Raw genomic sequence first — 27,066 nt, forward strand, 5'->3', positions numbered from 1 at the left:
TTACATTATCTGTTGAGCGGAATTAAATCCCCAGCAGCACCACTATTACGGTGTAATGAATGCATTTAGCCAATCCACCTGTAACTGCTTATTGAGCAGCGTGTGGGAGGTTTGTAGCCCCTCCCTTGAAGGTTTATATTCTCCACTTTTTGTGTCACGTTCCACTTCACAAGCAGCGAGTGTCCGAAGACTGGCCTGGTCAGTATTTTTACTGGTATATACCAGTTTTTAATTGCACAACGTCACAGAATCATATGCTTTATTTAGTATCCCCTTCAGGACATATTTCACATAATTCACTAGCATTTGTGTGCATTTAGCATAAGGACCTGTTATTGAGGCTTTCCTTGACATTGGTTAGCAGGCTCGTCATGATTTGATAAAAATATGCAACCAAAAGTCTCCTTTGTCATACAGACTTGGGTTTAAAATGTATATTTTTCACCATATATTGTTAGCCCAATGGGAGAAGCGCAGGGATTAACTTTAATAATCCAAGCTTGCTATGGGTCTACATTCATGGCTTTCTTTGTTAGTGTTTGTATAGTAAAAATGAAATGACTGAGCAGTGAGGAGCGGTTATGTGGTGTTCTGACACTGGTGCCACGATGACCGTTTCCTCCATCAGCATCTCGTATAAAATAAATTTGGATTGGATGCAAGTTAGTTAGGTGACATTGGGCAGGAGACACACTATTGCGCCCGAATAGTCAAATCTGCCATTGACTTTAATAGTGGATATCGTGGGTTTGGAGGCGGCAGTGCAGATCTCGCTTAGATAACACCCGCCCATTGTTACATTCGATGTGTCTTTGGTTAGAAATATATATATATTTTAACTATTTACCCAAAATATGATAGAGCAGAGATGCAGTATATTGAACGAAAAAATGATTTATATACCATGGTATAAATAAATGTTTATTCCCATGTTTCACCATTATCCTCTTACTTTTGAATGTAAATCTTTTTATGAATAGGCCAAAACAAAGTAAATACAATGTTAAAAAGTTTTGTGTAATTTTGTTTTGTGTAATAAATGAATAGCAAATATTATCCTAATGCAGCTAGGTACAAATGTGTAATATCATACAATTAATACATTTGCACATCACATCATTGCTTAAGTAAAAAAAAATTTAAGTTGTAAGGTATCTTCTAGGTGTACAAAATATATAAGTTCTGTTTCAGTAGGTGGCATCTGGTTCTATCAACCCACATTGAATTAGAGCACGTTAAAGTAGAAATAAAATGGTTAGCAGATCATCCCGTGTCTCACATTGGTCTCACCCAGCCTGCCGTGCCGGCAATATGTAACCTGTATAAAGCGTTAGAACAGGTAGGAGAGGAGGCCTGTGGCGGGGACCCTGGAGCTATTGATCAGGCCAACGTCCGTGTTTCATTCAGACAGCACAAACACACACGTTCACTAAAAAACACCATTTGGGGGGCTCCTATAACTCATTGTAGTTCTTAACAAATTCACAATTATGGCCATGTTTACTGTCCCAGAAAATAGCCCTCGACATCAGCATTTCTTTGTAATAAAAAAAAAAGTAACAATTAGGAGGAATTCCTTTAATCTGTTTAGTATGGTTTTGTTTCACAATTCGTATAATATCATTAATGCAAAGTTGCTAAAATAAGGAAGTACTGCTGAAAATACTTTTTCACCAGATGTTCTAATGAAACTTTTTTCTTTTTCTTTCATTAAATCCCCCAGAAGTTAAGGAACAACCTGCGGAGGAGATTGCAGAGATTGCGGAGGTCGCGGAAATTGCAGAGAGTGAGGCAGCCAGCGACGCGCAGCTAACACCCACCCTCCAGCACTCATTATCGGAGGAGTCGGAGCGCTCCACTGCCTCTGTAGGAGTTGAAGCCAAATCCAGGTCTGTGCACTCTGAGGACTGATTGGGGGGGCGGGGGAAGCTGCTTGGAGGGGAATAATGAAGAGGATGCTGGGAGTGGGGCCTGCTACAGTAGATAATGTCTGTGCTATGAAGAATATGCAGCCTGTGTGAGCAGCTGCCAAACCCGAGCTTGCTGTCTTAATTAGTGCAAGAGGGGACAGAGAATCAGGCATCCGACGCTCGTCTTTAGTTAACAGTTGGAAGACCGGTTTCTAGGGAACAAATACTATCTGCTGCTTTGTTGGCCCTGCAACACATTGCTATGCATTAGTGCAGGGATGCACAAACTTTTGCAGCTGCGACCCCCTGCCTGCTGCCCTCGGTGCTCGCGCCCCCCATACCGCCGTTCCCTGCATCAAATGACGCCGCGGGGTTATGTGACGTAACGTGACCCCACTGCGTCATTTAACGCTGCGTGGTCAGCAGCCGTCTGAATGTCGGTAAGTGATACCGTGGGGAACAGCGCGGGGCCTCTGCAACCACTTTGCCCCCCCTACAAAAACCTCCCGCCCCCCAGTTTGCGCACCGCTGCAGTAGTGAGTGGGACCCTATGCTTCGCAGTTCAAAGTTCTGTTTTAATATTTTTTCAACTGAACACCAGAAGTCCGATGTCGAGCAGCTTAAAATGCAAAGAAGAAATGCTACATGCAGCGTGTGTATGGTTTGTGCTTCTAATAATATTCCCGTCAGGGCTGAGAAATAACACATTGTTAAATACTATGTAAATACTGATTAAATACTGGAGGAATCTCATCAAATAGGCAGTAATCACATAAAATAGGGGAAGACTTGTGCGTTGCAGTCCTAATCAAATTTGGCTAGATATGACCTGTTGCTGTAATCCTTTTATCTCTATATATTATATATTTAATGGTAATTTTCCATTGTGCTGAGCATAGTTGAGTTATATAGTGTAAACTTTGGTAAGCAATTCAATATGTCACATTCTGAAACAACGTTTGATATGGTAATTGTGTAAACAGAAGCTTTCTCTCCTGCGGGGGGGGGGGGGGGGGCTCAACTCCAGCCCTCGAGCACCTCCCCCCCCCTTCCAAACAGGTCAGGTCTTAAGGATGTGCACATAGGGAAAACAATCTGTGCTACCTATATAACACAATTAAATGTGAACTAAGATCTAGGTAAAGGCTCTCATTAACCAACTAAGAAAATAATCAGTGAAAAATGTGTTCTAACAAATGTAACACTATCAGATATTACAAATACCAATGGTAGCAAGGTGTAGTGAAACACAACAAAAATAAGTATTCCTTTAATTACCAATTCAACAGCAAAAATTAAGTGTATGAAAGTCTTTAGCTACAAGAAATGGGACCTTTCTGTCCTGAATGATTGGAAGTGTGTTGGAGAAACGCAATATAGTTGCAAAAAAGCAGTAGATACAAGTGGGTAAGATATATATCCGTTGAGACCAACTGGATCACGAAACTTGTTCGCTGTGTCAGCTGCAGCTTCATAGGATGAAACCCACATAGAGTAGAAACCTAAAAACAAAAAGCACATTTCCCCTTTAGTGCGACCACATTTTATATTGTAATAGAAATGATCACAAGGATCGGAGTGCAAGAGAGCACTGAGAGAAAGTAGAAATGTAACTAATAAAAACAACGTATAAAATCCAGCGACAGAAATAATACGATTGTGCCCTTACTATATACCATTAGATCAGGAGCGTAGTTGCAGTGTCTTTCATATCTTCCCCGGTGGCATCTCCAGCTGTCTCCGATGGGATTGTGGCGCAGCGTCTGTATCTCAGGGGGTGTGTCTAAGCAAACGGCGGAATGCGTAAAAGTCTGTCCCAACGCATTTCGTTGCCTAGCAACTCCAGTCTTCAAGTGCCAGCAACAGATCAGGTTTTCAGGACATCCCTGCTTCAGCACAGGTAGTGCAGTCAAAGACTGAGCTACTGCTTGAGCGAGTGAGTGAGCCACCTGTGCTGAAGCAGGTATATCCTGAAAACCTGACCTGTTTGGGAGGGGGTGGGTGGCCTTGAGGGGTGAAGTTGAGAACCCATGCTCTAGTGAAATGTTCTATACTAGTACAAATTAGCACTGCACCTGTAAATAAGGGGGACAAAAGATAAACTATCAATCTGTTTTTTGTTTGTTTTACAAGCAACAGCATCTCTTGTTCCTCTGCTGTAATTTTCTTTGAAAATTAAACATTGCAGTCACTACCGTGTGTTACTAGCAGAGTCAGTGCTGTCTGGCGCGATGACCAGTATCGTGACTCATATGATTGAAAACACATCATGCTGGCTGTGCACTGGTGATGGAAGAATAATTAGTATCGATTTTTCTTTTTTCTTTCAGTAAGGGAGCTAGGAGTCCTTATGTGAGCAAAATAATAGCTGAAAAGAACAAGACAAACCATTTTGTGGATGTAACTCTATTATCCCTGTATATGGTAGAGCACTGCCAGACAACCAAAGCTATTATGGGGTCAAAGATGCTGCTCTCAAAAGCCAGCAAGCTCTTTAACGTTTGCTTACAAGCCAAAGTATAAGCATTGGTTAAATAGTTTTGAAACGTAGAGTAACTTGGATCACGGGTGCAGAGGAAAAGGGCTGCAGGTTTCCCAACTACAGTACTGGGGTTGTCCTCCGCCCTCCACAAATCTTGGTTTCTTTGCTGGTAGAGAGAGGCCTGCAATGGTCTACAGCAGGGGTGGCCAACTAGAGTCCTCAAGGCGTACCAATAGGTCAGGTTTTCAAGATATCCCTGCTTCAGCACAGATGGCACAATCAGTGGCTCCGTCTTCAACTGCACCACCTGTGCTGAACCAGGGATATCCTGAAAACCTGACCTGTTGGTGGCCCTTGAGGGCTGGAATTGTCCTCTCCTGGTCTGCAGTGTTAATAAGAAGTTCCAGTTTTCAGTCACATGAAACGTCCCTGCATATCTTTCTCAGAAAGGGGATTGTAGCCTCATACCGCCATAGTGCTGAAATAGCAGATAAAGTTGCACTTTCTGTCAATCTGAAGTCAAATATTACTCTGGCTTCCTGTAAATGTATTTCAAGTTTGATATCAGTGTGCAGCATGCTGCTTGGGTTCACACCATCGTGGCAAGTGGTCTGGGGAACGTCCTGCCATGGACAAGGCAAAATTAGAGCTGTCTAAAAATAAAATAAAAAAAATGAATGAAGCATCCGACTTGTCTCACTCCTGCCCTCCCTTCCCCTCTCATCATTTGTCCAGTTTTTCTGTTTCAACCTTTTCTACATGTGTGCTTTTTCTTACGATTTATAAATTGTTTTATCAGGAAATAATACTTGAAAACGAAAGGTAACTCAATGTATGTCCTGGGCACAGACTTATGACAATACATCGATACACGTTATATTTATAGACATTTCATGGACAGTTGAGGGCAATATATGTTATGGGCGTATTTAACAGACAGTTAACAGTTACAGAGGAGAGTAAAATAAGAGAGCTGAAGTCTTGAAATAACTTCTACTGGTAGCACCTTTGGGAGTCTCTGGTAGATTGTTCCAGTTGTGAGGTGCACGATAACAGGAGTGACCTGATTCTTTGAACCTTGAGACCATTAACAGTCTTTCTGAGTCAGATCTCAGGTGATAAGTTCTGTGTCTGGTGCTTGGTTAGATAAGTGAGTAGCTTGTCCAGAGATTTTGGAGGCAAACAGCAAATATTTACTTTGCACCTGATTTCAAGAGAGAGCCAATCTAGTTCTTGGAGCATTTCGCAGTAGTGTGTGTAGTAATTACATTGTAGGACCAAACATCATATTGAGTTGTAGAAGGAGTCTCGTTTGCCAAGGTGAGTTTGGGGTGCTGGTACCATATACTGTATCCCCATAGTCTTTAATTGGTATTGGCAGCTGCTGTGTGATGCGCTTTCATACAAGCAGGCTTAGGGACGGTTTGTCGCTATAAAGTACACCTAGTTTGGCATAAGTTTTGGATGTCAGGGTATCAATATGCGACCAAAATGTTAAATGGGAGTCCAATGCCCAGATATTTAAAACTAGTGACCGGGGCAAGAATTGTGTTGAGTTGGTTTTGATATGAGGCGCGGTCATTGGTGCCTTTAGAAATGTAACCTTTATCCCAAATATTATAGTTACTGTTGTCAGTGTTTAAAAAGCATTTGTTTTGGGAAATCCAGTATTAAAGTCTTGAAAAATCCGATTGAAGTACGTGTCCAAGGTCAGAGACTCGAGGGCAGTGTGCATATCGGATTGTCATCTGCATATATGTGCATTGAAGTGGCCTTGCAAGCTGTAGGAAGATCGTTAATGAAGACTAAAACAGTAGGGTGTGCTTTACTTGGTTTACTTTGGATATAGATACCACCGCCCCTTTAAATAAAGTAAATAGTAGGAAGGAGGCCAGGAGGAGAAGCTGTGAGCAGTGTGAGGGCTCCTGCTGCGCGGAGCTCTGTGATACAGCATGGTTGTGGGGAATGGCGCACAGTCGATCAGCAGCTCTCATTACAGAGGGAATAGACCAGACTGACACTGGCTTCATGTAGCACCGCTCCAGTCCTCGAGCCACCAACTGGTCAGGTTTTCAGGCGGTCCCTGCCCATAGTCTTTGACTCAGCCACTGATTGAGCCACCTGCGCTGAAGCAGGGATAGCCTGAACACCTGACCTGTTGGTGGCTCTCGAAGGACTGGAGCTGACAACCCCTGTGATAGAGAATAAGAGGGCGACCAAACTAGTCGCAGGAAGTGATGATCAGAAGACCCACATTTTTTCCTCTCTCTCCCGTTGTTTTTTCTCAGTAAGAACAGTAATTATGCTATTATTTTACGGCTTTAGCTTCAAAAAGCCTTGGCAGAAATGTGTTATTCAGAGTTGATTCTCGATAATAAAAGCCTGTTCTGGATTAGTTTTGACATGGAAGCTGCTTTCAGTATTGGATTACAAATATGTAATCCTTTCCACACAATGGAGACATATTGTAATTGTCCCTTGTATGGGTATTTAATATCTTCTTTTGCACGTTGGCTGCTGGAAGGGCCTGGAACACATTGCTGCTAAAGGGTTGGGGTTTTTCAGTAGCAGACACCTGCCTGCGGCACTGAAACGGTTAAAAGGATGCTGCATGTAAGGGAATTTTCAATAAGGCAGCAAGTCAAATTCCCCAATTCCACCCCATGTAAATCCAATGGGGCAGCGATGTGCGCAAGTCGCATCATAAAGCAACAGAAGAAACTCAATTTGACTATCCTTAGGCCTTGCCCCTGCTGCCTACTACAGCGCCCGCTGTGGCAGACGCTGCACAGACGAGAGCCCTCCCCTCAATGGCACCGGGCCCGCTGCGAGGGGGGGCCGCAGCGCTCGGGCGAGAGTTGCTCCTGCTCTCAGTAGAATTGAGAGCAGGACTGGCGACGAGCGATAAGGCACGCCCCCCCCCGGCGGTTCAGCCAATGATGGCGAACCTGCCGGGTGACGTCATGGCTGCGCCCCCGGCACTCCCCCGCCGCCCCCCCCCCCCCCCACCGGTCTCTCTGCCTGCAGTGAGTTCAGACCGGGGAATCGGCTGCATGCGCCGTCAATCTCGCGGGCGCGCGTTGCAGCGGAGTTACTGGGGCCTTAGCCTTAGAAGGGCAGTCACCTAGTGATAATTAGTCACTATGGACAGTAGCATGTTTGATGCAGTGAAGTGTGTTACAATGCCCTGTACAGTATATAAGTTTCATGGAGTTAATCTGGTGTTGATCTGAATTGGAAAAGAAGACACAGCAGACACACAATAATACATAGCTTCTTCCATTCTCCCATTCTCTCCCCTGTACTATCTGGACCCCCCCTCCCCTGCCTCTCTGGTCTCTTCACCCCCTCCCTTCTCTGGGTCTCTCCACTCCCCCCCCAGTCTCTTTCCACTCCCCCCCAGTCTCTTTCCACTCCCCCCCAGTCTCTCTCCACTCCCCCCCAGTCTCTCTCCACTCCCCCCCAGTCTCTCTCCACTCTCCCCTTCCCCAGTCGCTCTCCACTCTCCCCTTCCCCAGTCGCTCTCCACTCTCCCCTTCCCCAGTCGCTCTCCACTCTCCCCTTCCCCAGTCGCTCTCCACTCTCCCCTTCCCCAGTCGCTCTCCACTCTCCCCTTCCCCAGTCGCTCTCCACTCTCCCCTTCCCCAGTCGCTCTCCACTCTCCCCTTCCCCAGTCGCTCTCCACTCTCCCCTTCCCCAGTCGCTCTCCACTCTCCCCTTCCCCAGTCGCTCTCCACTCTCCCCTTCCCCAGTCGCTCTCCACTCTCCCCTTCCCCAGTCGCTCTCCACTCCCCCCTTCCCCAGTCGCTCTCCACTCCCCCCTTCCCCTCTCGCTCCCCTTCCCCCGTCTCTCTCGCTCCCCTTCCCCCGTCTCTCTCTCCTCCATCCCGTCTCTCTCTTTTATTTTCGTATTAAGAATTAGGTCAAACAATGATGTGGAACAAAGTGCCAACAAAATCACAGCTGCTTAGTTTCACTTACAATTTTAGTACACAAACTGTAGTATAAACTTTGCTGTTTTTTGTTGATTCCTTGTTGCTAACTGGCTCCACCCACCCCCTCCCAATGCCATTCTTTCCTGTGTCCTAGGAATGCAGCAATCCTCTTGCCCATGTGTCTTAGGCCTTGTCCAGGGTGGCGCTGAGCGGGCGGGCGGGCGCGCTCACGCATGCCGCGATGAAACACATTGCGGCAATGTGTGTGGCCAGCGTGAGCAAGCGCCTGAGCATGCTCGGCGCTTGCAAAGCAAGCAAATTTTATTCTGCCGCTCGCGCGTCAATGAGGGCGAACCAGCTCAGTGATACCTTGGCTGCGCCACCCATCCCTCCCCCCCCCCCCCCCGAGCGCGCACCTAGCCGGCCACGAATAGCCCGGCCGAGCAGGGCGCAGTGCACTATTTTTCCCTCACGCTTCTTCTTGCAGAAACTATGACTCGCATGTCCCACATTTTAAAGCCCAAATCCCTAGCTACAGGTACTGAAATTGCAATTAGGAGAAATCACTTGCTCTTAACAGCATTACAGTCATGTCATGCTTTTTGTTAAGCCTGCAAATATAACTCTGAGTAGCTCTCTGCCCCCCCCCTTCCACCTCTCAACCCCCCCCCCTTCCACCTCTCTCCACCCCCCCCCCCTCCACCTCTCTCCACTCAGCACTGCCTCTCTCTCCCCATTGGTCCGAGCAGGGTCATGTGACCCTGCTCTGAGCTCTGAAGTCAAACTCCCTTGTCTCCTCAAGCACCAAGCTTGGGAGAGCGCACCTGTCTGCGTTTAAGCGTGGGCGCCGCGTGAGCCAGGACGGGAAGGTAAAGATTTAAGGAGGTAAACGCGCTCAGCGCCAGCGAGGACTCGGCCTTATACCTACATATGTTTCACCCCTTCCTGTAGTCCACTAAAGCTTTCGTTATGCATGTAGGTGAACACATTATTTAGTTTAGGATCACTGCCATGTCCCAATAAATCTCCTTCATTTTCCAATCTAGTGTCGATCTGCATACCCTAATATACGTGAAAAGGCCGATATACAGGTGTGTGAAAAAGAAAGTACACCCTCTTTCAATTCTATGGTTTTATATATCAGGGCATAACAATCATCTGTTCCTTAGGTCTTAAAATTAGGTAAATACAACCTCAGATGAACAACAACACATGACCTATTACACCGTGTCATGATTTATTTAACAAAAATAAAGCCAAAATGGAGAAGCTATGTGTGAAAAAATTCCATAGGAATTAAGATGCTAAGTAGCAGACAGGTGCTGCTAATCTAATGCCCTTCATTAATTGATCATCAGCAAGTGTGACCACCTCTATAAAAGTCGAAGTTTTAGCAGTTTGCTGGTCTGGAGCATTCAGGTGTGTGTTAACACAATGCCAAGGAGGAAAGGCACCAGCAATGAACTTAGAGAAGCAATTGTTGCTGCCCATCAATCTGGGAAGGGTTATAAGGCCATTTTCAAACAATTTAAAGTCCATCATTCTACAGTGAGAAAGATTATTCAAAAGTGGAAAACATTCAAGACAGTTGCCAATCTTCCCAGGAGTGGACGTCCCATCAAATTCACCCCAAGGTCAGACCGTGCAATGCTCAGAGAAATTGCAAAAAACCCAAGAGTTACATCTCAGACTCTACAGGCCTCAGTTAGCATGGTAAATGTTAAAGTTCATGACAGTACAATTAGAAAAAGCCTGAACAAGTATGGTTTGTTTGGCAAACATGGCAGCACGGCTTTGGTTTGCAATGTTGCATCTGAACAAACCACACGACTTCTGGAACAATGTCCTTTGGACAGATGAGATCAAAGTGGAGATGTTTGGCCTTACTGCACAGCGCTACGTTTGGCAAAAACTAAACACAGTGTATCAGCACAAACACCTCATACCAACTGTCAAGCACGGTGGTGTAGGGGTGATGATTTTGGCTTGTTTTGCAGCCACAGGACCTGGCAACTTTGCAGTCATTGAGTCGACCATGAACTCCTCTGTATACCAAAGTATTCTAGAGTCAAATGTGAGGCCATCTGTCTGACAGCTAAAGCTTGGCCGAAATTGGGTCATGCAACAGGACAATGATCCCAAGCACACCAGCAAATCTACAACAGAATGGCTGAAAAAGAAAAGAATCAAGGTTTTGCAATGGCCCAGTCAAAGTCCAGACCTCAACCCGATTGAAATGCTGTGGCGGGACCTTAAGAGAGCTGTGCATAAACAAATGCCCACAAACCTCAATGAACTGAAGCAACGTTGTAAAGAAGAGTGGGCCAAAATTCCTCCACAACGATGTGAGAGACTGATAAAGTCATACAGATAACAATTACTTCTTTATTGCTGCTAAAGGTGGTTCTACAAGCTATTGAATCATAAGGTATATTTAGTTTTTCACACATGGCTTCTCCATTTTGACTTTATTTTTGTTAAATCATGACACGGTGTAATATGTCTCGTGTTGTTGTTCATCTGAGGTTGTATTTACCTAATTTTACGACCTGCTAAGGAACAGATGATTGTTATCTCCTGGTATGTAAAACATGGAATTCAAAGAGGGTGTACTTTCTTTTTCACACGACTGTACCTGTTTAATGAGCAAAAGCTAAAACGCCACATTTAAAATAGAGCAGATAGCAACCTGAAGCTGTCTAAAAATACTGACCATTTTGGAGAGCCGGTCCATAGGGAACTGCATGTAGACCACATATGTGGTAATGCATTGCTTTCTGTGGTCTTTTGAGGGTTTCATAGTTAATGCTGCAGTCCTGTTCTAAATCCATTCTGAAACCTCTTGCATTTCGCAGTACATCATTTGGAGTAGCTTGAGTTGCTTTCTTTTAGTCCAAATAGTTTTTTATTTTCTTTACAATGCGTTTGGCCTTCATAATCCTGATCCAATGATAGTGTGAAAAGTAGAATTCCTCTATTTATCTCTGCTACAAGAAAACTTCATGTAATGTAGCAATACAGTGGTGTCTATGTGGGAGATGTTCACTTGACCCAGTGTGTTAGTCTTGCTTCTAAAATGGTTTTTGGTATGGTTTTGCCTGTAGTTCCTCGGTTTTTGTTTTGGATGGTGTGTGTGTACACACACACACCTTTTCACTGCCTGAGGGCAAGCAACACATTGGGCAGCAATGCACTGCAGGCCTCACTGGCAGTTAAAGAGGATTTTGGTTAACGTTGGACCTTATTTACATGCGCATAGTGATGTACAAAACTGCCCTAGTTTACAGGTGCGTGTGTGTCTTACATTTGACATCCTGCATCTTCAATTAGCTTCGGGAGGAGCTCAGGTTCAAGCATTAAGGAATCAAGTTGTGGATCTGTGCGTTTAACTTCTTGACCACTGTTATTTGATGATTGTGCCTACATTTGGAAGCTGTTATTAATATTCCATAACCAGTGTTAGAAATGATAATGTGTCCACTGGTTGATTTCTCATCATTGTTCTTTGTGTACTCTGCTATGTGAGGTTGCAGCTATAGAAGAATATTCTGTGACATTTTCATGGGCATAGTTCATTCTCTTGGAATAATATGTTGTGGGGACTAAATAAAATAACCCGGCACAAAGTCTAATGTATTGTATTTTGTTTCTCATCTAATGCAACTTAATACCTTTCCTGACCTTTTGACTGCTGAGTGTTTTTGGACAGCAGTTTAGTATGTATTCAGATTAACCCCTGTGGTAAAGGTCAGTCCAGAAGCAGAGCTGGTAAAGAAGCTAAACTCAACAACTAATAGGGACATTACCTGGTAGCTCCATGCAGGCAACCTGAGTACAGGCCTCCGTACCAAATGACAGGTGGAGCAAGAAATGGGTATCCTGACTACTAATGTGTTATGCTTCAAGTCTCTCAGTACAATGACCTGCTGCTTAAATGTCCAGCTGAGTGACACAATTGTAGTGGCATTCTTTAAAGCCAACTTCTTGACCATTAATATAGAACTCAAGTCAACAGTATTGTTGATTCAAAAACGTGCTGTAGCCATTTTTTGTTAATATTTTAATTCCCAGCCTCTTTACATCCATTTGGGTGCAGTGAAGGTAATGTTGATTTTGTTTTGCACGCAGAAACTCTTCTCACAGCTGGTTTGTGTGTGTGAGGCCGCGCACTGGCGTTTCAGTGACGACATTTGCCCTTCCCAGCAAAACATGCTAATCATGAACAGTGTGTTTTACTTATAAAATATTTACAAATTGACTGTAATTGCAGCTGGATTAAACAGATGACGTCATTTGAGTTCACCTTAGATGCATACAGTTACCGACCATTCTAGGATGTAATAACTTAGTCGCATGCGACAAGGAAATGTATCCAATGTGACCTGGTGAATGCCACCTCTATGCACTGTAAATCCACTGCTCTAATATGGGAAACTAGTTCCTATATGTAGTTTTTAGTTTGGCACACATTCAATCAGATTAAACATTCAATTCTTTCTTATTGTCCAATTTTCTTGGAGTGGAGGATACATTTTATGTTATTTGTCGTACTTATAAAATGGTCAGCTTTCAGTCTTTTTTTTTTCTTGTAGTGGAACATGAATCTGCTCACGGAAAAAAAAAGTGTATATTCTAGTTGGTAATCACTTTTAACTTTAATTGGCACAAGTTCTTGTTGATTTAAAGATTGAAGTAAATGGGCAGATCTAACTTTTTTTACATTTTCAAACTGTTTATTAAGAATTAAATTGACAGGAATTATAAGCACGCACATACACGCGAGCACTTGTACACTTAAAGGCGCGCACAGACATTTTAAAACTGGAAATGATACACTCGCTGTTGACTATTACAAATTGAATAGAAACAGTGTGCTTAAACCAATATGGTATGTAATGAAAACATGGTCTATAAAGGTGCCCAATGTATCTGTTACAGTACAAAATATTGAGGGGGTTAATAATTAGGGAAGCTGGTGCCTAGAGAGAGAGTAAATAATAGAACCAGTGATAGATTTACATTACAAAGTCATTGTTTAAATTATTCCCAATAACTGATCACATTTCGTGAAGTGAAGTGAAGTGAAGTGAAGTGAAGTGAAGTGAAGTGAAGTGAAGTGAAGTGAAGTGAAGTGAAGTGAAGTGAAGTGAAGTGAAGTGAAGTGAAGTGAAGTGAAGTGAAGTATATAGAAGCAATGTTAAAAATTAAAGAATTCATCAAAAAAAAAATCGCCCGCTTGGATTGCCGCTTTAAGTTAACTTCTTAATACGCTTTACTTTGTACGTAATACGTTGCAATTTATAATAATTGAAAATCTGTGACTAGTCCAAACCAAAGGATTCTTGTGACGAATCAAAAGGTAACAGTTACCTTGATGAACTATATCCCTAAAGTATAATAAACCTACAATTACCCACCTAGGCCAAAAAAATGGAACCTTTTAATTTTAAAGAAGTTGTCATCTGATGTAGGTAATTGTGAGCTTGGGGAGATGGAATAAAAACATATTCACTAAATCCAGTAAAGCCTTATGTGAGGCAACAAATATTGAATGGAGTCTGACCTTAGTAGGTACTGTAACAATGATCAAGGAAAAAGATAGACCTGAGACAAATAATGGATTTTTCTAATACCCAAGAGTTATCCGGATTAGAATCCTGATCTTACCTAAGTGTAGCTTGACGCAGTAAGAAAGTTTTATGATATAACTGTAAGTTCGGCACATTTATCCCTCATTGTTCTGTAGGAAACATACATTTATTTAAGTGTAATGGTAGGTGATTTGTTAAACCAGATTAGAATTAACTAGTTTATTAATTTTGCTAAACCATATTTTAACCTCTGCTAGGAGGCAGAACAATGTGTCTAAAAATACCTTTCTATTATTACGCCATCATTCTGCATGTGCTCGCAATCACAATGTACCACCATTTTCCAATGCCATATCCCTATCAGAGTGCCCAGTATTGCAGGGCTATTTCTTCAGTTACATGTCAGGGTTGGGATTCATGAGCATCTGTGAACATTACATAGGATTCGTCGCACATAGAAATCTTTCAAGGGGTGCAGCTAATTATAGTCAAACAAAAGCAATTCCTTAAAAGCGCAAATGAGGGAGGAGTAGCCCTGATATTGTAACTTGTTTTCTTTAACATCCTTTCATTTTCTTTACAGTGAACAACTTTGCGCCTTCTGTTACTGCGGTGAGCGGAGTCTCTTGGGACAGGGAGAATTAAAACAGTTCAGTCCGACCCCAGGCTTTCTCCTTCCATGGAAAAGCCAGACTGAGACAGCAGACACAGAGAGCAGCGACAGGACTTGCAAAAGCACCACAAGGCCAGCAAAGCAAAGAAAGTAAGTGTCAGAAACAGGATTGTTCATACAGTGGCTTGGGGGGGGGGGGGGGTTCTGAAATCCTTTAAAGTTGTAGTGGTTTGCGGGCCTGTGTGGAAGTGGAGGGGTTAAAATGCCAGCTCTGCTTAGTCCCACGTGTGTGTGTTTACAAGTCATATTAACCCTGTTCCCTAATAACTACCGCTTTGGAGTTGCCGCAGCTATTTTCTAAAAGGCTTTAACAGAAGCGTAGTGTGTTGTATGTTCTGATATGTTAAGTGGGCTCGTTATACAGCTCTGGTTTAAAAAAAAAAAAAAATCAGTACATTTCCTCTTTGATCCAAAGCTAACAAATAGTAAGGACATTTTATTTTTGCTTGTTTTAAATCTGACACCCCAACAAGTTTTGTCAACATAGTCCATGGAGAAGGGGGGAAAAAAACAACATTTAAGTTCCTCCAAAGCAGCAAACCCTCTTAATTTTCTCCTCCTATTACCTGATCTGGGGGTCCCTCAGCGCTAAGCTGTGGTACTCTGAGCTCCCAGGTACGCCCTGGTTCCCGAATCACCGTCTGTGCCAGCAATATGAAAAAGAAAATCAATATTGCCACTGAGGTCACCCAACTGGAAACAGTGCCCTCTCCCGGTGATGTTGCGGCTTTCTGTTGGCTGCAAGGCTGACCCTGGTGGCCATTTTGGGTTCGCCAGACAAGTATACTGGTCTAGTGGTGGAGCAGAACCTCCACTCCTTTTCCACCGATGAAGGGCCCCTTCTGCTTGGCACTCTAACCGCGACTTCTTCCCACTTTGTCAGAGGATACATTTCCCGCTGTACAGGTATCCAAGGCAAAGAAACACTTCCTTGATTTTTCAAAGAAAGCAGATAGGTGAAATGGTTGGGAGTTATTTTTTGTTTTTATTTTTTCTGCGTGGTAACATACAGTGTTTGTTTCCGGAAACGCCATTACAACTGTTACTGCAACAGATGTAAAACGAGCGGGGCTGCGAGAGATCAACTTTAGGACCAAGCAACAAAATACATTTTGGGAAACAGAAGAACGTCATTATTAAGAGCCGGGAAAATGGCTCATGGTGGAACGGTGACTTGAGCAGAACAGTTGATTAACAATACGTATATGTGGTTTGGGACAAGTTCGGTGTTTTGTAATGGATGATTGCGGGATAAAATGAGAGCGGCTGGAGAAGAATTACTGTAAACATAACATTTGATTTTCAAGTACAGTACTATATGCAGACGTACAATTACCATCACTGAAAGCATCCCAGAATTTGTTTTTTCTCAAAAAATATTGCTTGTGCATACTTTTATTTTGCATATTTTGTGAATTAGAAATGAGAGATTATTAGGTGTTGCATTAACCCTGTTAATTCAATGTACGTTACCAAAAAAAGTGGCTCCTTTCACTACTTTTCTTGTCTGGGGTACATAAATATGTATGGTTTACAGGCACAAATGAATGTCTGCTGCATGTTTCTTTAGCAAAATAATTTTGCTCACTAAATGCAGAATATAAACCGTGTAACTTTAAAAACTCTCAATGTGTCATCTTAGTCAACGCTGCAACCAGTAGACACTGCTTGAATTTGTATGCATCTAATTTGCTTGTAATTTGCCCGATTTAAGATAATTGGCATACAATGTGTTAAGGGTACCTCGCCTGTGTGTTCCTCAAGGCCTGGCGTGAGGCAGTCCAGTCTCTCCTAGTTGACATAAAACTGATGGCTTGTGACCTGTGGGGTCATGCTCACCTGCAGCAGCTGTACTCCTCTGAGACTAGCGTCCTTGGTTCACACTGATTCTGTATTAGTCTTTAAACAGTAGGCTTGTGAGCTATTAGTCTGCAATCAAGCAGTTCTTCAGCATCTGCCTATCTAGAGCTTGTTAACAACTTTACTGTTTATAGCACACTGCACAGCTTCTGAAGGGAATAAAAATCAGCATGCCAGACCATAATTATCAAGAAGTATAAATCTCCTGACTAACGAGTCTTCGTTTTGGGCGGAACCCCCCCCCCCCCCCCATCTCCAACAGAGTTGTTTTAAAGTTAATCTTTAATGATAGTAATTGAAAAACCAGATAGGACAAATTCATCAACATTTTTCACCTGCTGAGAAGTGGCTTCCATCCGTGTGCCGTGGGGTTTTCCACTCATTTATCAAGTATTTGCACCAGCGTGTAATTGGCTTAGGTTGGCAAGTAAAGACCGTTTGCATGGAACATACATGTAGTTATGCCAAAGGGAGAAAAGCATCAGACTGGCAAGGCAAGCTATACCTCAAAGCCATGTCATCCGACACAATAAGGTTGTAATAAAACTTGTTTTTTTTTTTTTAAACCTATTTCTGGAATTTGATAGAGCCCGTCATTTTCTCAAACCTGATCCTGTGATCACTGATGAGGAAGGGGAGCAGGCATATGTTGACTCCAACTGGTTTGGAGTGAGTCTTACAGAGTACGGTATTTAACCTCAGCTGTCTCGTAGACTTTATTGGAGGATCACTGCTGAAAAAGCACAACATAGCTTTTTTAAAAATTCTATTTTTTTTGACCCAGAACAAATGTTTCTCACTAATCTTTTGTTTTTGAAGGTTGACATTTCCGGCTGTGGATGGCACCTGAAATAACATCTCGGGCTTTCTAGTTGCCGGGCTAATCCCTCATGACACGGGATGAAATGATTCATTTAGTAGATTGCGCTTTCCCCCTCCTCCCCAAGAAATAAATATAAAGTGCTATTTGAAGTTGGCCAGTTCAGATGTTGTTTTTGGCTGGTTTGCACTCTTTACCCCTCTGTAACCAGGTGAGCCTGTTATGCTGCTCTGAAAGGGTTAAAGCAACATTAAATTTACGCAAAATTTAATTGCCGTATATAGTATTTAAATAGTGCAGACTTCAAGTAATGACTTCTTTCTGTTTGTATCTATTGATAATATCAGTGAACGCCCCACGAAGCAGTGCAATTTCATGTAGTTCTTGCTGTACTAAATAAAATGGGTACTTTTGATATTTATATAGCTGTGACTGTACTTCTTTGTTGCATCCCATATTTTTAGCATCTATGTTAGAGTTAACGAAAGTCTGTTTTAATATGATGCAACATATCTGTTGGCCAATGGCCAGATTAATGCTGGAGGGCCCGGTAACACTTTTGCAAAGCACACAATTGGTTCAACCCTAAAGCTCTCTACAAATTGTAGCAGATCTCCCGTACAGAGCGGCTGAGTGAGTCATACTGGACATGGACCAAATAGAGTAATATAAATGTACAACTGGAATAGGGGAAACCTATGTTGAAGTCAGAGATTCCCCCAAGAAAGCATTGCACTAATTGTGCATCCCCCCGGCTATTAGAACAGAGCTTTTAATGGTATTTATTAAAATAAAGGGTAAAAATACAATATATGTGTTGTGACAGTAGTTAAGTAAATATCGGTCAAATAAGGAAACTTTAAAAGGAGGAAGTGGCTGTAGCACTTCAGTCTAATCTATGACCAGTTGGAAACACTGATGTGGCTGGCATGCAGAGCTTGTGTGGAGCCAAGACTTCACTAGTCTGAAATCTGAGACGCGTGATCCACTCACTGGTAGGTGTAATGCTATTATTGTTACCTGATCAGTGCAGGTTTCAAGGGAAGTATTGGGATTGTTGCCTTGTCATAACCTGGAGCTCCAAATCATCTGGCTCTGTATCAGGTTGCCTGCTAGTCAATAATAGTTGCATGATTTGCAGTGACACAGGGCTGAGGTGGAGAGCGAGTATTCTGTAACTTGATAACGGTATACAGCGGAGGCTCAAGGACCCAAATTAGTGCGGGGACCAGCTCATATTGCTATACTTATGCTTGCCCAATGCAGTGGTAAATCCCTTCAGCCTCGCAAAATATAAATAGGGGCTGCCGGAACAATGTAGAGCACTAAAGTAAGGTAGTAATCTAAGCTGTCCTTTGACATTGTCGGCGGTAATGTCACTAAGCCCATCAATACTCAACTATTTGGCTACACACACTTCCTCCATGATGTCACTGCGCCATGACACCCGACGCGTTTTGCTCGCAGACAGCTTCGTCAGGGCAGTGTGTGCAGAAATATCTGGCCTTAAGTAGCGTGCTGTTTCCATGGAGATTTGCACAGAGCTGGAGCCAGCCAATCTGATGTATCCTGCTGTAATCTATGCAGTGCAGTTTTAGCTGTGATTTTCCTCTGCGTGGATCACGAGTCTCCGATTTCAGGGACTAGTGAATCAGTGGCTCCACACAAGCTCTGTATGCCACATCACAGTATCAAACCGGTCATAGATTCAACTGAATCCAGGGGGTTATTTGATACCATCGCCCATTTAACTATCCCAGTAACTTCAGTGGCTATTCTCAGTGTACAGCCACTTCCTCCTTTTTATGTTTCCTTATTTGACCTTTATTTATTTCACTACTGTCACTAATATTAATATATTGTATTGTTACCCTTTATTTTAATAAATACCATTCACAGTTCTGTTCTAATAGCACAGGGTATGCACTGTTACCGCAATTCTTTGTTGGGGGAATCCCTGACTTAAACATAGGTTTCCCCTATTGCAGTTGTACGCTTTCCTCATTTGCACAGGTAGCACCCAATGGCTATCTATCTTGTTCATTTTGGGCACAATCACTATTACATTACAAATTGTGCCTATCCTTTGTGGAGCGGTGTTATCGCTCCGGTTTTTGTGATATAAATGTCGCCTATATACTATCTAACATCCCCATTGTTCCATGCCCTGACTGCTTATAAACTAGTTTTTCATACTTTAAAGCAGCAGTCCAAGCTGCTGTTTCCCCCCCACCACCTTTAATATGTGTTTTAATACAGTCCACACAATAAGTAGCTAAATTGCCGATCCATCCATTCTCCTGTTATCGATCTGCGAAGATTCGGCACCGGGGTTCACTAAATGGCTGTCAGTGCAGCAGAAGAGGACCAAAGATGCAAAGTTCTCCGGGGAAGATCATGTGACCAGGCAGTTGCTAGATGCAGTTGGACTGCTAGAGAGAGGGCAGGACTCAGACGGGTGTGCCAGAGCCTGTTTCAGAAAAGGAAGGGGATGTGACTTTGTAAATGGTTGCTATAGAAACAAAAAATGCTTGCTATATTATAATACATTAAAAATTAAATTCAGAGTTGTTTAAAAATAAAATGCTACAAGTATTTTCTCATAGTACAGAACTGATTTATTAATACACCCGTAGGATATTGATTGGTCTGCAGCTTTAAGTTTCTTTGTAGCTAAACAAAATGTTTCATCTGTAACTTGTGGTTGTTTAAATGACAATTCTATCATTGCCGTGCGAGACCACACACCCCACACACCCCACACACCCCACATACCCCACACACACAACCGCCCCCCCTCCTCCTCCCAACACACCGCCTCCCCCCAACACACACACAGGATCCCCATTTTAATATAGTGACCACAACCGTAATGGGACAGTTGGTCGCTGCCATTTCGGCGTGACCAAATTACCATCAGTGTTTGACTACAGACGAATCTCTGCCGCAGCCGATCCGCCACTTGGCTGCTGCCCCCTTCTATCATAAGGTACATTTTTGGGGTTAGGGAAGGGGGTTAGCTTTAGGGGTTTTAGCGGTTAGACTAGGGGATTAATTTTAGGGGGTTTAGCGGTTAGACTAGGGGATTCATTTTAGGGGTTTTAGCGGTTAGGCTAGGGGATTCATTTTAGGGGTGTTAGCGGTTAGGCTAGGGGATTCATTTTAGGGGTTTCAGCGGTTAGGCTAGGGGATTCATTTTAGAGGTTTTAGCGGTTAGGCTAGGGGATTCATTTTAGGGGTTTTAGCGGTTAGGCTAGGGGATTCATTTTAGGGGTTTTAGCGGTTAGGCTAGGGGATTCATTTTAGGGGTTTTAGCGGTTAGACTAGGGGATTAATTTTAGGGGATTTAGCGGTTAGGCTAGGGGATTCATTTTAGGGGGTTTAGCGGTTAGACTAGGGGATACATTTTAGGGGTTTTAGCGGTTAGGCTAGGGGATTCATTTTAGGGGATTTAGCAATTTGGATAGAGGATTCATTTAAGGGGTTTTAGCGGTAGGGTAGGGTTCATTTAAGGGGTTTTAGAGTAGGGCGTGATGGTATTGGTGGTTAAAATTAAGGGGGTTTTGGGTAAGGGTTAGAATTGGGGATTTACCTTGGCGGCAAAGCTGCCAGCGTCTGAGTGTCCCGGCTGAGAGGTTAGTTGCGGCCGAGTGCCGGTGGTCATTTGGTCGCGGCAAAACGTCTGCGACCAAATGTCCTAGATCGCCTACTACAGTCTGTCTTTTCCCTCTGGCTGTAGAGGGGTTAATTGCATGTCTTCATGGAACATCAGGAGAGGATTACTATTAACTGATCGTTCTCAGACACCTCCAGGCTTCTTACTGCACAGCCATTTTTCATCTTTAATGCCACAGATGAGAGATGGCGCACAGGTGTTTGTGATCCCAACCAGCTTTCTCTGCCCCTCCGCACGTCCCAAGTTAGGTGGCACAGCTTTTTGGGAAATGGATTTATTGTGAGCGTACGCTTTAGTCTGCCTTCAGCATTGGGCCTACTTGTAATACCACATATACAGACTTTATTGTACACATAATGCACTTACAGATTTGTATAAATATTCATTTACATGCTTGAAGAGTAGAAACGTGTCTTTTTGTTTGTTTTTCACCCATGGGGAAAAAAAACATGTAGTTGTAAATGTGCTGTAACTGTGTACGCCAGAGATTGCCACATGGTAACAGTAGGACCCTGCAGTTTCTCTCGTTCTCTGACAGCACCTGTAGCTGAGCACAAGTACTAATGCTGATCTCCTCCACCCGCACAGATGCCAGACCAAAAGAGGAGGCACTGCTGGCTCATAAAAAGTAGAGGCCGAATGGGGGAAGGGTATATAAAGACACACACAGTTGCTCCGGTAGTGACATTGTAATTACTTCTAGAGCATTGTGTAACCTACTTTACAGATAGAGAAGTGGCAAAAAAGACAAACTGAACCGCAGCTTTTTGTGCTCTTGCAATGACCATGTACATATCAACTGACTATCAATATCATGCCTTCTGATGAAAACCAACAGTCAGAGGATCACGATTGTGGTGATAGTCTACAGCAGTGGCGTCCAACCTTTTTTGGTTAAGGAACCCTATAATTATATTGTGAAATGCTGAAGAACCCCAACCCTTTCTAATAGCGTGTCTCCGATCAGATGCATTGTAAGGAACCCCAACCCTCTCTAATAGCGTGAAAGAGATCAGATGCACTGTAAGGAACCCCAACCCTCTCTAATAGCGTGAAAGAGATCAGATGCACTGTAAATTCTTCTGTATTTGGTCCAATTTGAAACTTTCCTGAACATTTCAGGGAACCCTTTAGGGATGCCCCACGTAACACAAGGGTTCCTAGGAACCCTGGTTCAGAAACGCTGGTCTACAGTGTTACCTACTTGCCCATTTATGTGAAAGTGGCTGCTGTGGTTGGCACAGCTGTTTATAAGATTATCTATGGACATTATTGTACAATATTTATTAAACTAGATTTCAGATGCATTTTATTCAGTGTCTCACGGGGTTATGTTTAAGTGCAGTGTCCCGAGCACTTTCTAGAAATGAGTGGCTTTTGCGACTGATCACGAGAGCTTCCCTGGAGCCTCTCAGAGCCAAATTGATTTATCTTGGAACCGTTCTAGTGTCCCGGTGTGCTGCTGATGTAATCGCTGCAGAGCGCGGTGCTGGCCGGCGGCCAGGGTGAAGCAGCCCTGGGGTTCTGTTGTGCTGCACAGATCTGATTGGGTAACCTGACTGGATAGAAGCCAGGGTCGTGATCAGGAGGCAAGAAGGAAATAATAACCAAAGGAGCACCTTCCTGTAACGGCGTAGTGTCACCTGCTTTGGTTTAATGTTACCTTTTTGCTGACACTTATTCTATTATTTGTACATCGTTCTGATTGGAGGATGTTTGCTTTCCCCACCTTCATTTATTTTTATTTTTTATAGTGTTAGAATAATTTTAATTGGCTGCACTCACTTGGTTCAGATTTATTTTGTTATTTCTATCATTTATTTCCCTTTTCATCGTCCGAACACGTTTCACATTTCCAGTGATCGAACGATCATATTGTCATGAGGCAATTAGCCTGTTCCTTTTGCAAGTTGACTTGGAGGCGCTGAAGATTTCCACTGGTTTGTGCAGCCTGTAGGTACAGTACTGCTAATAAACGGGCTTTCTGGGCTCGTTCTTTATAATCCAACGAGCTTCAGAGACGACGGATTTTTTTATTTTGGGGGAATGTTGATGTCAAACTATTGTTTGGGTGAGGATTTCTAAAGCATATTTTATTTCAACCTAATCACCAAAGCTTTAACTTAATCCTAACAAAAGCAATATGTAGTGTGCAGTTGGTGAGTGCTGTTCTTTGGAAGTATTAAGCATTGTATAATTACTGGTGAATGGCATGGATTGTATGTAGCAGGTGGGAGCCTCTTCTTGATGTACTTTATTTACCCTCCGTTAATGTTTGTGAGGCACTTACCTGGTTAGTATGCAGTTTATCAGTAACACATCTTTTATACAATTTCTGTAAAGTATTGCTGTACACACAGCATGTTGTCATGTCATTTGGGCTTGTGCTTCTGTTTGAAAGCTCCTTTGTGCCTCCATACAAGTGCACACGTTTAGGTGATTCTGTGTCTTTCATACATCTTTGCTAACCGTACCCTGGAAACCCTCACAATATGAATACGAAACTGTAGCTGCCTTTGGGGTAAATGCTTTTCCCACCCGACGTAATACTGCGGCATGTAATGGACTTGGACGGTTTGGTGTCCGTTGTCTGTGTTGCTCGCAAAAAGGACAGTGACTTGGGCAGTAAACTTCAGTCCTCAAGGGCCACCAACTTGTCAGCTTTTCAGGGTATCTCTGCTTCAGCACAGGTGGCTGTCGTTGACTGAGCCACTGATTGAGCCAGCTGTGCTGAAGCAGGGATATCCTGAAAACCTAACCTGTTGGGGCTCTTGAAGTCTGGAGTTGGCCACCCCTGGCATAATAGATTCTCTTCTAGTTGTTGTTTTTTGGCTGTATACTTTGTGTTTTTGTTTGAGAACATGCAGACATGAACCTGTGAAAGGCGTCTAAATTTAAACCGCCAGCTTGGCACATTCAGCTGTGTTTTGTAGCTAGAAGTGCTGCAAACTTGTGATGTTGGTAATAAAGCTGTTAAAACGTTTGACTCGGGAAGGAGCGGTGCATGTTAAAATGAGAGAGCCTTTTGTTTCCCCTCCCTTTTCTCGATCATATGCAATACTTTGTTTAACCCTTTCAGTGCGGAAGGTATGTGCAGTGTGTGCAAACCATTAGTCCGCATTGTGACCCAGACCCTTCCAGCTGTTGTGTAACTGCTATACAGGACATGTCCTTTCACTGCCCCAACCCCTCTCTACCCCTTTGGAAGTTCAATGGACGAGAACCTCGTATCCATGCTAAATACTTTCTTTTGGAACCAATAACTGCCTCCATTTAAAGGAGACCTCACGGCGACGTTGCGTTTTGTGATGCTGGCTCTGAAGGCTGGGGAGGTGCCCCAACCATTTGCACTTCTCCTCATTAGCTCTGCAACAAAGAAACCCAGACATAATGAGCTGATTAAACCCTTCCACTGCCGCAGGGGCCAGCAAAGCGTTGCAGGTCCACTTATCAACAATTGCACTAAAGAAAGTGATGGGTCAGTGTAAGGGTTTTGTAGCACCGTTCTGTAACCCTTTAGTACAGGGAGGGAATACATGACCATTTTTTATTTTATATGTAAAAGGAATATACTTGTATCATTTGATAAAATAACGTTCTATAGCAGGGGTCTCAAACTCTGCCCTCAAGGGCCACCAACTGGCCAGCTTTTATGGATATCCCTGCTTCAGCACAGGTGGCTCAATCGGTGGCTCAGTTGAAGACTTGAGCCATCTGTGCTGAAGCAGGGATAGCCATAAAGCCTGGCCCCCTGCTCTATAGTCGGGCTCAACATGCAGTCGATTGATTATGCTCTTATCAATACGTTCCCACCTAATTAATGTTACGGTTTAAGACCAGCTATTCAAAGCTAAATATTCTATCGTACATGTATGACGTAATACATACCAAGCGACCTCTCGGGGATGTCCCCATGTGCTTCCCAACTACATGTTTGTAATTCTCTCCCCCTCCCCCGCCAAAACATTTGGATATTTGCAAAAGTTCTGTAAAGTTTTACTCCTGTTTTTCGTCATTTGTTTGACAAACGTATTAAATAGCTAGCGCCATTGCGGTCCTGGGACACGTGCCGGCTCTCACACAGGCCCTGTAACAAGTGCTGCTGGGGGTTGTTTGCCCCGTGCACTTGCAAGCAGCCAGGGCTGGCTGAGGGGATGATTTCTTCGGCATCTTCCCATTGTTTGTATTGCACTTGTATACAGGGCTGCTCGGGGGCCTCGTCCAGTCTGTCCTGGAGGCCCAGCACCCACCCGGCCCGCAGAAAGGGTTGAGGCCCGTCAGCCAGGACAATCCCCGTCCTCACTGCCACGGTTTAGTCAGTCACTCATTAATCATTCCCTATTTCACTATCAGACTCGCTGGCCAACTCCAGTCCTCAAGGGTCACCAACAGGTCAGGTTTTCAGGATATACCTGCTTCAGCACAGGTGGCCCTTGAGGACTGGAGTTTGCAATCCCTGCTCTATTTTTACATACAAGTTCACTTATCTCTTACTGTTTTTAGGAAGAAGAAAAAAACCCATTTAATTTGTGGTCAATAATGCTCATTGGAGCGCGATTCCAAATATGTGAACCCCACTGTAAATTGGGGTATGCTAATGTCTTGTTGGTTCCCTGTGTTTTTTAGGCCATAAACTTTGGAACAGACCATCTGAAGTTCTGAGAGCATCTTAACAATTTAGGGCCTGATTATATAGGCTGAGCACATGGAAAATTGGCTGCTTCAGAGCTTATTATTCAGCTCCTTTGGGCCTCATGCAGAAAGCAGCGCTATTAACAATCTCGCCATTTTCAGGAGAAAATCGCGCTAAAAACAGCTGAAAATGGCGAGGTAGGAAAAAAGCGCCATTTTTTTTTTTTTGCAAATCTCGCCGCGCGGCTGCCGAGAACCTAAATCTCTCCAGTGTTGAAAACGGCCGTATTCAGAGAGGCGCGAACGCCATCTAGCGGCTGTTCGCGCCAAAAAAATGGCGCGATTTTCAACATTTTGCTTTGCCAACAAAAGTTGGCAAGAAGCTGGAGCTCGGCGGCCGGTGGGGGAGAAGAAAAAAAAAAAAACGCGATTTTTTTACAACAAGTTTCAACAGCGCTCATATCGCCGGTTGAAACTCTCCATATGCAGACAGGATTTTAAATGCAGTTTTATGACCTTTCTGCATATGGAGATTAAATCTCGCCAAAAAAGTTACTATTTTTTTCTTTCTCCAATTAATTCCACCGCTGCTCTCTGCATGAGGCCCTTTGTGTGTGAAAGTTAAAACTCCACTTTCACTCTGCAACATATAGTGAAAATGCAACAATGTAATGTAACACATTACCCCCCCCCCCTCCCCCACTCTCCCCCCTCTGGGAGATTCTGCTCCTACACGGAGTGTGGTGGTGCATACCTGCTGGCTCACAGTAGATCTGAGTCTCCCGCATGGTGGGGTAACAACTGATTCGTACTCACGGTGACAGCGCCACCATCTCTTGCAGACCCCAGGGATGAGGGCAGCAATCCCTGCAGGAGAGTTTATTTTCCCTTCTCCTGGTAGATTGCAGTCTCAGGCGGAAGGTATAGTAACACAGGAACACTTTATTCCTTACAGCAACAGACAGATATTCGGGCCTTCACCCTCAGGATGTTTCCCTGGACAATCACTGCAGGCCCCCACAGCTGTCCTTGCTCTTCTCCTACTCCCTGGTGGAGTAAGAGGAATAGTCACCCTGCTGCTCCCCTAAGGGAGGGCCCACAGATTGGCAGAGCCCTGCACAACTGTTATGGGTAAGACAGGCCTCTCTCAAGGGTAGATGCAACTCTGCTGAATTTGGTAGTGCAGGAAGCAGGTCTGAGTCCCTGATTGGACACCAGGCCTAGTTGCACCGCCTTCCCTGTGACTCACTGAAGCTGCAGGGGGGTGGGGAAAACCCAGGATTAGTCCTGGCAGGCCTGCTCTTACAAGGGCTTACTGCCAGGAGAAGGGTAGACTGGTAGGCAGAAACCAGCCCTGGCTAAATAGCTTTGCAACATCGGGTCCAAAACCTTAACTGCAAAAAGCGCAGTAACCCATCACATAGCAAGTACACAGCTTCTGCTTTCTTTAGAGCAGTTATTACCAACGGGGGTCTGGGAACCCCTGG

General features: G+C 43.7%; 1 protein-coding gene across 13 annotated transcripts in view; it reads left to right on the top strand.

Annotated features, from left to right (window-relative positions):
* Positions 1-27,066, top strand: part of KMT2C (lysine methyltransferase 2C) — a 236,661-nt gene that overhangs the window by 80,146 nt on the left and 129,449 nt on the right. For 11 of the 13 annotated variants that reach the window (XM_075587878.1, XM_075587876.1, XM_075587879.1 and 8 more), the window contains 2 exons: positions 1,724-1,889; positions 14,502-14,681. In XM_075587878.1, the coding sequence (XP_075443993.1) occupies positions 1,724-1,889; positions 14,502-14,681 (346 nt within the window). The remainder of the gene's footprint in view (positions 1-1,723; positions 1,890-14,501; positions 14,682-27,066) is intronic. The other 2 variants (XM_075587877.1, XM_075587887.1) reach the window with 1 other exon arrangement.

This window comes from Ascaphus truei, chromosome 2, assembly GCF_040206685.1.
Source record: "Ascaphus truei isolate aAscTru1 chromosome 2, aAscTru1.hap1, whole genome shotgun sequence".
Taxonomy (NCBI): Eukaryota; Metazoa; Chordata; class Amphibia; order Anura; family Ascaphidae; genus Ascaphus; species Ascaphus truei.